We start from the raw sequence: 13,823 nt of genomic DNA on the forward strand, positions 1-13,823 counted from the left end.
GAAGCGAGTTGGTCATTTGTTTGGCTTGTTTATATCATTCAAGTGCTAATAAATGGTTTTTCACTTAAAATTTTCAGACTAATTACATGAACATTATTTTATATTGAAATTTGTATTCAGAAGCATCTTGAGAATAGCACAAATGACTTAGAAGGACAACTTCTTAGTTCAAATTTTGACATTGTCTCTTAAAAACAATAACTTCATTAATATATAACCAGTCTTGCCTTTATTTTCACACTCTATAAAACACATAACATTAAAAAGTTGTCAAAGGGGAGAAAACATGTACATCTGCTTAAAGTTATACTTGGAAATATATTGGAGACTCAACAAATATTAGTTTCTTCCCTTGGTCAAGAAATAATCTTAGTGGACCTCAGAAATTTTCTCGATCTAAAAAGGGACCGTTAACACTGGTTTCACAGTGTTGGTGTGAGGATCAAAGATAAAGTGATATGGAAGAACTTTAACCTTACACAGATGTCATTAGCTTTGCATTATTTTAATTAAAGCATATTTGAATTAAGCTATTTATGTACTTTGAAAAGATGTTATACTAAAAATATTTTAAAATGGTAAGTATAAAATACATGTGTTTTGATATTAAAAATGGAGGAAAAATTTCTCCATTGAAAGATTTAATTAGGTTTCATGGGAACACTTAGAAACTGTACATGTTCTCAAACCTACTTTATTTACATCTTATTCGCTACTCAACAAAAAATTAAAACCCACAGGATGGTGCCAAAAATAGAATTTATTATTACTTTGAAATTGTACTTGGGACACAGTGATTTAAAAACCTTGTTTTGTGTGAAGGACTTGAAGAAAGTCATGTATTGGAGCTAGAGAAGACTAAGGGAACATGTGATGTCTGTTTTTAATATATTAATGACTTTTGTATAAAAGTAGGAAAAGACTCATTCTTGGGTTCTTCAGAAAGTGAAACCTGAATCATGTTCTTTGAGTCAGATTTTGGCATTAAGTTAAACTTAACAATTAAAACTGGCCCACAGTAGAATGGGAGATAAGTTACTTGAATCCTGGAACTGTTCAAACAGCCTGGATAACCATGTGCTAGAGGTGCTAGAGAAGTGAATTCTTTACCACATGAAATTCAGGTGCAGTACTACCCAAGATCATAAAACAGTCTATCTAATTGGGACACTAAAGATCATCCAGACCAGTGGTTCACAAGTGCTGCTTTGGATCATCTACATCAACACTGGATGAGCTGTTTGTTTAAAAAATAAAATGTCTTCAGCCACTGAATCAGACTCTCTGCTGTTGGGTCTTAGAACTCAGTAATTCTTGCTATCCTTGATCGGCATTTGGGAACCACTGGCCTGGACCAAGCCTCTCGCTGTGTAGGTGGGTTCTCTGAGACTCAGACTCATTAAGAGACTTCCATGTGGTTCTACAGTGAGTTTCCTGGTGAAGCCCAGGCTCTTGATTGCAGTTCAGTGCTCCTTCTATTCTTCTCTACTACCTCTATGCTCTAATTTACCTGAAATAAAACACCACTTCCATGGGGAATTTTCAAATTTGCATTTGCAATTTTGTCCTCAAATTAAAATTTACTTCTGAACCTGGGATGTTTTTCCTCTCCCCTTCAATATGTTCCAACAAGACTACATGAAAGGCCAAAGGAAGTACTTTTTTTTTTTTTTCCTCTTTTCCGAGAACCACTTCTCAAGTAGCAGTAAAATAATAATTAAAAGAGTTATCCAACACTTTGCTTTTGCAGATAAACCAAGGCCTGAAGAGGTTAAATTGTAACCTATGACAGTTATCTCCTAAAATTATTTCCTGATCCCCAATTCAGTTCTCTCTCAACTATTCTTCGTTAATGGTTGCTGTAGGTTACTTCATATACACACATGTAGTCATTAGCTGCAAGGGTTTCATGTTAATGTATATGTCCCTTGCTGCTTAATTGTATATATACAAAATTTGAAACCACTCTTGGAGCCAGAATCAGCAAGCAAGTCCTAGTGATACCATCAAATACAAAGAATAGAAACACTCTCTAGAGATAAAATTGAGATGACAGCATTAATCTAGAGATAGTATTTCCTGATTCTTTTGGGACTCATTTATTTATTCAATAAATATTTATTAAGCACCTTTTCTGTGCGAGGCCCTACTTGGGCGTGGTATGCAATAGTGAAAAAAACAGACAAAAAACCCTTTTTCAGGAAACCTGCATTCTAGTCAGAAGGGGATGAGGTGGATGGGTTTGGAACTGGTTACAATTTTAGAAAGGTTGCTCAGGGAAGGAAATAAGGAAGCAAGGCATGTGGGTATCTAGGGAAACAATGTTCCAAGGAACAGCAAGGAAAGATGTTGTGAAACTGAGTGTGCCTGGAGTGTTTACAGCACAGAAAGAGTGTGTATGGCAGAGCAGAGTAAATAAGAGGAAAAGTAATGGGAAATTGGTATGTTGTAGGCCACCCTAAGGACTGATTTCTACTTTGGGTGAAATGAAAAGCCATTAGAAGGTTTTAAGAAGGTTAAGACTTTAACAGTAGCACCGAGTACAGTGTGGAGAATAGAACAAAGAGGCAAAGGTAGAAAACTGGAAGACCACTTAGGGAGTTACAGGAGTAATGTAGGTGAGACATACCGGTAGCTCAATCCAGTGTAGTAATAGTCAGATTGTGGATATATTTTAAAGTTTAAGGCTATGAGTTCATTTGGATCAAAATTGTCTGATGGTAAAAGAGAGGGAGGAGTCAGGAATGACCAAAGACTTCTTGGCCTGAGTAACTGGTAAAATAGAGTTTATTTTACTGAAATGAGGAAGACTGTGGAAGTATAGATTTGGAGGGAAAGATCATAGACATGTTAAGTTTCAATTACATATCCAAAAATAGATGTTGAAAAAGCAACAACATACATAGGTCTGAAGTTCAGGAAGGACTCCAGGCTGGAGAGAGGAAAGCTGTTTTTATGGTCCAGATCTTTGTTTAGAATCACCAAAGAGATGTGATTTTAACCAATAGAACTGTTGAATATGTATGGTCAGTGGAAACAGTCTCATTTTCTTATGCTACTCATCTTTATCAGTGGTATACTTTTTAATAAAATAACACGAAGTAACATCTACTGAGTGTATATATAATTTAAATTGAGACATTTTTAATTGTCTTTGATTCTTATTACAGATTATTTAAAATAAAAATGCATCGTTTCAAATATTGTTTAGAGTCTTAGATATATTTTGTTATACAGGCATGATTTTTTTCCATGTACTTTTTCTTAAATATATGGAAACTTCTGACACAGTTTCAGATACTTAGTCTGAATTAGATGTTTATCATCTGTTCGTCTGTCCTGTCTTCTTTAATTCTACACCCTATCCTCCAAAAGCCTTGATAAAAGATATGTCTCATATATTAGCTTTTTTTTTTGAGACAAAGTCTCACCCTGTCACCCAGGCTGGAGTGCAGTAGCGTGATCATAGCTCATTGCAGACTTGACCTCCTGCCACAGCCCCCCAAATAGGTGGGACTACAGGCGCATTCCACCATGCCTGGCTGATTTCTTATTTTTTTATGGAGACAAGGTCTCATTATGTTGCCAGGCTGGTCTCAAATTCCTGAGCTCCAGTGATCCTCCTGCCTCTGCCTCCCAAAACTGCTGGGATTACGGGAATGAGCCTACGCACCTGGCCTAAAGCTACATTTTAATCAAGTCAGCATAGTTATCCATCACTCAAAATGAGCATGTCCTTATACTAGTGTCCATGCGTTGTCTGTGATGTAGATGGAGAGGAATAGCATTTTATCAAAACCCACCTCAAATCCTGTTAGGGATGTGAATCAATAAATTAATGAGTTTGTTTTGTTGATACCAAATGGAGAGACATGAGTGGAGATTGATCACTATAAGTTATGTCAAAGAGGTAAGTTTAAACCAGTATTTGAAGTTATGTGAGAGAAACCAAACAAGATAATTAAACTTCAAATTAACTGCTTTTAATTGGTCACGTGTATACATATACATGTTTATGAGTATTTTACATTTCTATGTATAATAAGTCCTCCCCCTGACCAGAAAAGGTACAAAGTAAGACTCAGGGTGAATGTTCTGGATACATGTATTTGTAGAAGCAAAAGGAAGGGACACAACTGGTTGGAACCAGTATTTCCTTAACATTAGGTGGTAATATGGAATATACTGTGGAAATAAATACCATTGAAATGTTTTATGGTATTGCCAATTTAACACATACTTTATGATAAGAAAGATGAGAAGAAGTTCATTGTAGATTCCACAGAGGTAAATAAAAAGTATTCCAAATACAGCTCCTCATATCCTTAGTGTATCTCTTGTCAGTTATTACATATTTCATGTCTTGGATCAAGTTTTCTTGTTTGGACAAGAAATGGAATGGCAAAATCCAGATCTTTTTAGCTGAAAACTTCACCTATTCTGTATTCACCCACTTCTGAAGTGGACACAATAATTCTTACAATGGTACTTAAATCAGTATAAACTTGCAGAAAGAAAGGCCTGCTTAAGAATGTTCTTTCATTTAAGTATTATGAGGTTAATTAAATGTGTGAAATTGTAACATTTTGAATTATTCACATGGCATTTTAGTTTTTCCTTTTAAGAACCATGGCTTTTCTGTGCAGGTGTTCTTCACTGGGGGGAAAATAATAATGTTTTAAGATGATCCCCTGATGTCATTTAAAGGAACTCTTATTTCTGAAGCATAATTGTGTGTTTTTGTGTTTTTATAGTGTATCTCTTTCTTACCCGCTTTTGGCCTTTGTTTATATTCTAATTTTACCACTATCAGCTACTATTTTCTATTGTTTATTGTTTTTATTGTTTATTCAATTTTCTATTGTGTATTTGTTTTCACATAACAAATCAAAGCCTGTTTAATTTGTGGAAGACACTTGTCAAATGTGTAATATATCGAGTTACTGATTTTTCTCTGAATGATGTTGCTCGTCTCCCTTCAGATGATGCCTTATTAAAACCATCTAATTTTATGGTGCTCAAAATTGTCAAAATTTTCTATTATTTACTCAGTAACCCAAAATGATGTTTCTGGAATAAAATTTTGGCTTCTCAATTAGTGACTTGGTGGTAGATGAACATATAACTATTATAATAATGTAATGAAAAACTATTTTTCTGTCAAACATGATTTTTTTTTAAACCTTTTACAAAATGAAAGTGGTTGGTAAGCGATGAAATTAAATGCATTCTTCAATGCCTTGTGGAAAAAATGTCACTGTAAGGAGCCACTTTTTATACAATTCTACCTTGTTCAACTATGTTTGTGTGTAGATGTGAGTTTTCCTTTATAAGCCTATAATTTGGGACATCTGTTAACACAATAAAAATTTCTAATTCTCTTTGATAGAGCTGGAGCGGACCAGAGAAATTGCTTGCTTTAGATGAACTCATTGATAGTTGTGAACCAACACAAGTAAAACATATGATGCAAGTGATAGAACCCCAGTTTCAACGAGACTTCATTTCATTGCTCCCTAAAGAGGTAAAGATTATCAATTACATTCTTCATTGGGTGTTATTTGAATATATAACTCAACAGCTACCACCTTTAAACATTGTCATGCTAATTATTGTATTCAGTATTGTCAGTTTGACACTCTTAATTAGTGGTAAAGAGGGCTGTAAATTGATACATTGCCATGACTTAATAATGTAATTGTCAGATTAAAGTATGCATATGGACTAAGTAACTCTTTTCCACTACTTGAATAAGTCATATATATGAAAGTAACTATTGAGTTTCACTAATTTGATTATTTATTTACCAATATTTTTTTGCCGGGTTATTTGAAGCCCAGCCTTTAGTTATCTTGGTATATTCATTATAGTAGATTTTTTAAAATTCTGACCTTATTAAAATAGCAATATTTTTTCTCTTATTTTATTGTATATCTTAAGTCCCTTCAAGACCAATAGTTTTTCTCTGGTACTTACATCGTGTAATTATTTTAAATACAAATATTATAATTTCACGTGTGTATATTTTTCTAATCATTCTCCTCCCCATCTCCATTACACAAATACAGATATCCCATACTAATTATATGCTAAAAGCACTTCTTTGGGAATTATTTATGCCTATTTCTTTTTATATTTTTATGTAAGCTGAAACTATTATAGACTGATTATATGGGCATTCATAGCTATTATATGGGCATTCATAACTATAAATAAGGCATAGTTTAGATACAGTTCCTTTATTGATATTATAGACCTAGTAATTTTATTTTGTCAGTGAACAGAAATAATATAACATTAAATAATCAGCATCACCATGATTTATATTTTCGTAAGTCATGTGTGTATGCCACTAGTTATATATCAGCTAAGAATACAATATAAAATACTAATATACCATTTCAAATTATCCTGAAACTTCGAATTTGAACAGAAACGGAGTCATTTTTTAAGATTATCATTCTAAATATCCTAATGATATTAAAGGTAGTCCCAATTAGAATTGCATGTTGGATATGAATAAAATAGTTGTGTCATATTTAATGCATGGAACCAGCAAAGAGCAAAGTATAGAAAATCTCTTCTTCCTGAAATGCGTTTTCTACTGAGTGCTTTTTAAAAATGACATTGGCCCAGAAGAAAATTTTTAGTTTTGCTAACTCGTTCTAAAACTGAATCCTTTGAATAGATTTAGCTTATGAAAGTGACATCAGCTCTCTTTGCTTCCAGAAGGGCATTAATAATAGGAAACACTTACATAAGTATTTGACTGAAAGTGATTGTCTTCACCTTTGATATATTCTCCGTAGTTTTCTTAGTGATATCCTCCGTATTTTAGAGGGTATCATTTTGGTTAAAAGGCAGACTTTCTCATTTCATTTTTTTCTCTTATTTCTAATAATGGTGAGGTTTTTGGTTTGTTTTGCTTTATTTGAATTTCCATAATAACTTCTTAACACGCAAAATGTGGTTTAAGATCAGAATATGAAAGTATTTTGAAAAATCTAAGAATTAAAAACAAATAATCAATAACCAGGGTAAATCCAATAAAGATTCTTTCGGTTTAAGTGTTCTTTTAAGGATTGCCTGGGGAAAAAGAAGTGAAATTAGATGGGAGACTAAGGGAGAGCCTTGGTTTAGCATATCATCTGTGTTTCCCTCTTATTTTCAACTACCAGGAAAAACATTTCCTGTTTTGAAAAATGCTTGTCTATGTGGACAAATAATGGTATAGAAAATATCTTCTCAGAAACAAAGTATTATTATTTAAAACATTATTACCTTCTTGTCAGGAAATGGACTTATTTTTCTTATAATTCCTTTGGACATATCAAAACTATTTACAAACATTTACTTACTAATCTCAAAAAGCTTGACAAAAGTCTCACTAGTTTCACATGGGAGGGTTGTGATGAATAACATTGTCTTTATTTTATAAGTGAATACCAGGAAAATAATAATCTTATAGTAGGTGATCTAGAGCAAAACCTGAAATTCTTAATAGAGGATTAGCCAACATTAAAAAAAAATTTTTTTTCCTTGACTAGTTTAATCCACTGAAATACAGCAAATCTGGGAAAATACTGGCTACCTTCTATGTACAACGTGGTTGTCTTTTATATAGGTTATAGAGAAAAATAAAAAATAGCAATTCTTACAGAGTTGGACAAGGAAAAGATAATTATCTGAAATAGGTTTCAATTCAAGAGCTTTTCTCTGGCAGAAGTGGTCTTTAGGAAGAAATACTTATCTGGGTTTTACCTTTAAAACAAATTAATAGAAAACTGCATTAACTGCATGACTTGGCTATAAGAAACCCGTAACTCCCTACCATAGTGGTGGGACAGACAGAGTCTCACTCTGTTGCCCAGGCTAGGGTGCAGCAGAATGATCATAGCTCACTGCAGCCTCAAACTCCTAGGCTCAAACGATTCTCCTACCTTAGCCTCTTGAGTAGCTAGGACTACAGGCATGTGCCACCGCACTTGGTTAATTTTTGGGGGGGGTGGGGGTGGGCATAGGGGCGGATGTCCCTTTTATGAGAGTACTAATTCCATTCATGAGGACTCCAACCTTGTGACCTAATTATTTTCCAGACACCTCACTTCCTACATTGAGGGTTAGGATTTCAACATGAATTTGAGGGAATATAGACATTCAGTCCATTTCAGAGCCCTACATGACAAAACCTTGCTTCCTTTGAGGGAACTGGTATACTCCCTCATAATACATAGTAAGAATCATGCAACTAATTGCTATTTTCTTTTTGGCCTGGCAGTTTAATTCAAAACCTTGTAAGACATACCTTGTTGACAGCATATTTGTGCTCTACTTTTTCTCTAGTTTAACCTTCTTTTCTGATTTTTTAATTTGTATTTTCTTTTGTTTTGCTTTGTGTATTTTGTGTATTGCTTAGATGTTTTGATGGAACTGGCTAGATGTAAATAGGCAAACATTTAATAAGTTGAAGTTCTTGGTTGAGTTAGGGTCTTCACTACTTTTAAGGAAGGTGTGCCAGTAACCTATAGAGTTAGCACTTCAACTTTCTTTAGCGCCTTAGTATTTCTTTATGTTTCTCTTTAATGCACTGGACTAGATGATCTCATAATCGCTATTAATGCTGGAAATTTTACCTGGTGATTTGGGGATATACTTTTGAAATCTAAGCTATTCTGGATTTGTTGTTTCCTAGTCTTTAAGATCCATTGACTATTTCTATATATTACCTGATTTCTACTTTAGTTAGGTAACTAAAGCAAAGAAAAGAATAGACTTTTTCTGTTTTTAGATAAATATCTTGGTCATTAATTAGCATCTCTTTTGCACAAATATTTTTGTGCCTGATAACTTCTATGTTAAATTACAATTACACACAGACTAATAATGGTAACATCACATTACTGCTATACTGACACAAAGTGAACTTGCTTAGGCTTTGATTGATTGCTAATTCCCAAATTAAGTGGCTTTTGGAGTATCCGTTAAGTACAATATTGAGATTACATATGTGTGAGTATTGTTGAATATAGTTATACCTTTTTATTTTAAACGACTCAGCTTCTCTGCATAATACTGGTCTTCTCTGATATACCAAAAGTAATTATTTCACAAAAAGTTTTTCACTATCATTCATCAGTAGTAGTAGTAAACTGAATACCGGCTGGTTGGAGTATTTTGTATACACAGTATTTACTGAGTATACTGAATATATAATATTCAACAAATACATAGTAAATATGTAATTAATGGTAAGTTTTTGCTGTTGTTGTTGAGACAGAATCTTGCTCTGTCACCCAGGCTGGAGTGCAGCGACGTGATCTTGACTCACTGCAACCTCCACCTGCCGGATTCAAGTGATTCTTGTGCCTCAGCCTCCTGAGTAGCTGGGATTATAAGTGTGCACCACCACACCTGGCAAATTTTTGTATTTTTAGGAGAGATGGGGTTTCACCACATTGGCCAAGCTGGTGTCGAACTTCTGGCCTCGAGTGATCCACCCACCACGGCCTCCCAAAGTGCTGGTATTACAGGAGTGAGCCACCACACCAGCCCATGATGAACTCCTTATATATGTAAAGTCATTGGGAAAGCATAATTTATATTATATAATTTATATTTAGCATCAAAAATAATTAAAATTGTGCTTTTACTCCCTATATGACCCTTGACCCTTTAATGGATAATTTGTTTTAGTTCTTGTCATTTAGTTCTTGTGAAAACTGAACTTAATTGCTCTATTTAAATGGTTTTCCTTGTATCATAATTTAAAATTTTATGTGATATGTGAGGCTATTTGAATAAACAGTCAGAGGCTATAATTCCCCTTTTTTTCCTCTTTATTTTTCCTCTTTATTTGAACTGACACACTGAAAAAAATTAATAGTTTACAAGTATTATAAACAAAATTTTTTAATCAGTGGTATACCAAAGAGTTAGCTCAAATATACAACTCTGTGTGGCCCATCAAGAAGATCCTTATAAGTAATGTAAAGTAATTAGAACTCAATTACTTTTATATGTCTATGGAATGGTTTAATAATTGTCCCCCTTTGTCATTTACAGTCAAGGATGTAAGTGTTTCAAAAGTTCATTATGATAATAAACACTTTGATTTGAAGACTGTTAATTATGATATATATCAATCAGAAATGATCTGAAGTCATGCCACACAGAATATATAAAAATTATTTCTTGTCTGTCAGGCAAGCATTTAGGTCCTGTCTTCAGTGAATTTACATTGTAGTAGGATAGAGAACAAAGTTAAACAACTAATAACATTTTTTTAAAAAAGAATTATTAAGTTGAGGCTCACAGAGCAAGGCAAGAGCAGAGACAGAGAGCTTTAATCAGTAGTCCCCGAAGAGGTAAAGAGTAGAGTGAAGTTCATAAAAACCATAAGGTGTGTGTGTGTTTTTTATCTGGTATATATTTGTTAGGACTGAAGTTACTGCCTTTCATAATTTTAAAAATCAGAGTGCAGAATTATATTTATCAAGTATCTCATCCTGTGGAGAATAATTAACTTATATAATATATATATTTATTTAAATATGGGTATTATACTATGCATTTTTTTCTTAGTTGGCACTCTATGTGCTTTCATTCCTGGAACCCAAAGACCTGCTACAAGCGGCTCAGACATGTCGCTATTGGAGAATTTTGGCTGAAGACAACCTTCTCTGGAGAGAGAAATGCAAAGAAGAGGGTAAGGTTCAAAATTGCACAGAGAATATGTTTATACTTTGAAAAGCAGAGTGATTCTGAAAACAAGTAGAAAAAATAAAAATAATATTCACCTACTTATAATAAAATCCACAGATTATTCTACACATTGAAATGAGCCAAATCTTACAGCTAACCCCTTTAACAAGCAATATAACTAATAGCAAATATATCTGATTTGCTTCCTATCACTAGTAGAATTAATAAACAATGAAAAAGTCAAGATGTGGATGATTTAAAGGAAACCCCAAAATTACATTTCCAATTAAATATCCAAATATTTAGTATTAATTAATTCTTTTCATAAATGTTTATTGAACACCTCCTATGAGCCAGACATTTCTTCAAGGTGGGGGATATAGCAGTGAACTGAAGTTCTCTTTCTGTCATGGAGCTTATGTTCTTGAAACCTATTTTTTTCCTTAGTAGAGGAATAGTTATCCTTTGTATTGGGAGAGCTGTTTTGTTGTTTTTATTGTTGTTTTCCCCAGCAGACATCCAGAAAAATATTTTTGAAAAAATATAAAAGTATTATGTGCCTCAGAAGCAAACTTTTTTTAGAAAGAATCATAGAGCATGATGCAGGTACTCTATAGGTGATCATTCCGTTCATGGTGGTTATAGTCAAGTGGGAAGCATTGATGGTTAGTCCAGTTAATAAAGGTTTGAGGTAAAGATCCAGGGTACTTGGTTTCTCATCCTGCTTTTCACCTCTGTAGGACTTGGATTAATCAGTGAAATCTTCCTTCTTAAGTATCTGTATACATAAAGTGGGATTAATCTCTGCCTTCCCTTCTCCCATATAATCATTTTTTTAATGATCTTTTAAAAATTGTAATAACATATATGTAGTTTATCAATTTAACCATTTTTATATGTACATTTCAGTGGCATTAAGTACATTCACGTTGTTCTGCAACTATCACTATCATCTGTGTTCAGAACTTCATCTTCCTCACATGAAACTCCATGCCCCCTGTTATAACTCCCCATTATTCCTCTCCACAGCCTCTGGCAACCACCCTTTTACTTTCTGTCTCTATGAGTTTGACTACTCTAGCTACCTCATATAAGTGAAATCATACAATATTTTTCCTTTTGTAATCAGCTTATTTCACTTAGTGTAATGTCTTCAAGGTTCATCCATGTCATAGCATGTGTCAGAATTTCCTTTATTCCATTGTGTATATGTATCTAATGCTACATTTTGTTTATCCATCTGTCGATGGGCCCTTGGATTGCTTGCACCTTTTAGTTATTATGAGTCATCCTGCTATGAACATAGGTGTACAGATAACTGTTTAAGGCTCTGCCTTTAATTGTTTTGCTTATGTATCCAGAAATGGAATTGCTAGATCATATGTTAATTCTGTGTTTGTTTTGGGGAACCACCAGACTATTTTCCACAGCAGCTGCACCATTTGCACAAGCATTCCAATTTCCTCACATCTTCACCAGCATCTTTTAGAATCATTTTGAGAAATGAAATAGTGAATACAAAAATATGCCATATAAAGTGCAAACTTTACATTATTGCTATATACTGTGATAACAGTATTAGAAATTGGACAATGTCTTACATTTCAGTGGTTTCGAGCAGAGAGAAAGATGGAATACTTTATAAAATGTATGATTGTTATTGTTGGTGAAGGCAATTTACTCTTGACCTCTAACACTTCAGGGATTGATGAACCGTTGCACATCAAGAGAAGAAAAGTAATAAAACCAGGTTTCATACACAGTCCATGGAAAAGTGCATACATCAGACAGCACAGAATTGATACTAACTGGAGGCGAGGAGAACTCAAATCTCCTAAGGTAACTGAACTCTGCACAGTGTAACAGAAACCATTAATCAGTGTTAGTACCTAGTGTACTCTTTCACTTCTTGGCAAACTGTATAATTTGACACTTCTCTTCTGTGGAAAGAAAACCATATATTTTAAAATAACTGAAAGTATTACTGACAGTATTCTTTTATTGCTAATTAATCTGACAACTAATTGTGCTTGAACAAAAGATAAGTTAAATTGAGTATCTTTTTATCTTACTTAAATGAAAATCTCTCAATATCCTGTTGAATTGTACTGTGTCATACACATTCTACCTGAGAATTTGCTGCCTTCTCTGATCACATAGTCCAAACATGATTTTTTGAGGAGTGTCTGTGTTTTGGTATTGGTGGCTTTCGTGTGTCTTATTTTTATAAATTGAAGCATAATTCTGGTTTTCTGTATTAAAACGTTTCAAATATATAAAGAATGTTAAGAACACTTTAAATTATTGAGCATATTTTTACAACTGGAAAAAAACAGTTTGGGGAGACATTGTGATACTAATATGTATATGTTATAGATTTTTTTTGTTTTGAGAATGCTAATAATTGTTACTCTTTGTGGTTAATAGATGCGTATTTTGTTCTTGTGTGTCAAAGTTGTAAAAATTAGAGGCATATTCTTCTGGTTTGAACAGATAAAATAGATTATTGTCAAATACATTGGTGTTCGAACCAATGTATCTTCATGAGGTCTTGATGCAGTAAAACTTTAATAGTTGATGTTTTGAGTATAAATAATAGACTATGGAAACAATAAAATGTTTAATTCTGAATTCGTCAGCCAGGAAAAATAATGCTTTATATTTTATATAAATTATAATTCTAGAGATAGACTACAAATTACTGTTCCTGTTTGTGCCTTCATTTTTCTCTTCACCAGTGTTTTAAAGAACATAATTTAATTAACATATTTCTAATCTGTACATCTATCTTATAGGTGCTGAAAGGACATGATGATCATGTGATCACATGCTTACAGTTTTGTGGTAACCGAATAGTTAGTGGTTCTGATGACAACACTCTAAAAGTTTGGTCAGCAGTCACGGGCAAAGTAAGTTTACTCTTCCTACACTTCACAAAGTCACAATTTTGTGTATAGCATTGCAAGTAGCAACTGGAAAAAAGAAAATCAGAATTCATTCTTGATTCTCAATTATTGGGATAGCAAATATCAGAGCTCGTAACTTAGCTTTTTCCCCCATATTTATGAAAATCAATGGCATGAGGATAATGATGTTTCTCATGATAGAGGTTTCATTAATTT

At 33.5% G+C, this 13,823-nt stretch overlaps 2 protein-coding genes and 1 pseudogene across 10 annotated transcripts in view; 2 read left to right on the forward strand and 1 right to left on the reverse strand.

Annotated features, from left to right (window-relative positions):
* LOC126954972 (peptidyl-prolyl cis-trans isomerase FKBP1A) overlaps positions 1–13,823 on the forward strand; it is a 1,061,339-nt gene that overhangs the window by 712,740 nt on the left and 334,776 nt on the right. The gene's annotated exons all lie outside the window — the stretch shown is intronic.
* Positions 1–13,823, reverse strand: part of LOC126954384 (uncharacterized) — a 545,369-nt pseudogene that overhangs the window by 191,218 nt on the left and 340,328 nt on the right. The window lies entirely within an intron of this gene.
* The window catches only part of FBXW7 (F-box and WD repeat domain containing 7), a 209,966-nt gene that overhangs the window by 188,068 nt on the left and 8,075 nt on the right, over positions 1–13,823 (forward strand). For all 8 annotated transcript variants that reach the window (XM_050791070.1, XM_050791063.1, XM_050791064.1 and 5 more), the window contains 4 exons: positions 5,390–5,524; positions 10,582–10,705; positions 12,404–12,540; positions 13,497–13,610. In XM_050791070.1, the coding sequence (XP_050647027.1) occupies positions 5,390–5,524; positions 10,582–10,705; positions 12,404–12,540; positions 13,497–13,610 (510 nt within the window). The remainder of the gene's footprint in view (positions 1–5,389; positions 5,525–10,581; positions 10,706–12,403; positions 12,541–13,496; positions 13,611–13,823) is intronic.

This window comes from Macaca thibetana, chromosome 5 (genome assembly GCF_024542745.1).
Source record: "Macaca thibetana thibetana isolate TM-01 chromosome 5, ASM2454274v1, whole genome shotgun sequence".
Taxonomy (NCBI): domain Eukaryota; kingdom Metazoa; phylum Chordata; class Mammalia; order Primates; family Cercopithecidae; genus Macaca; species Macaca thibetana.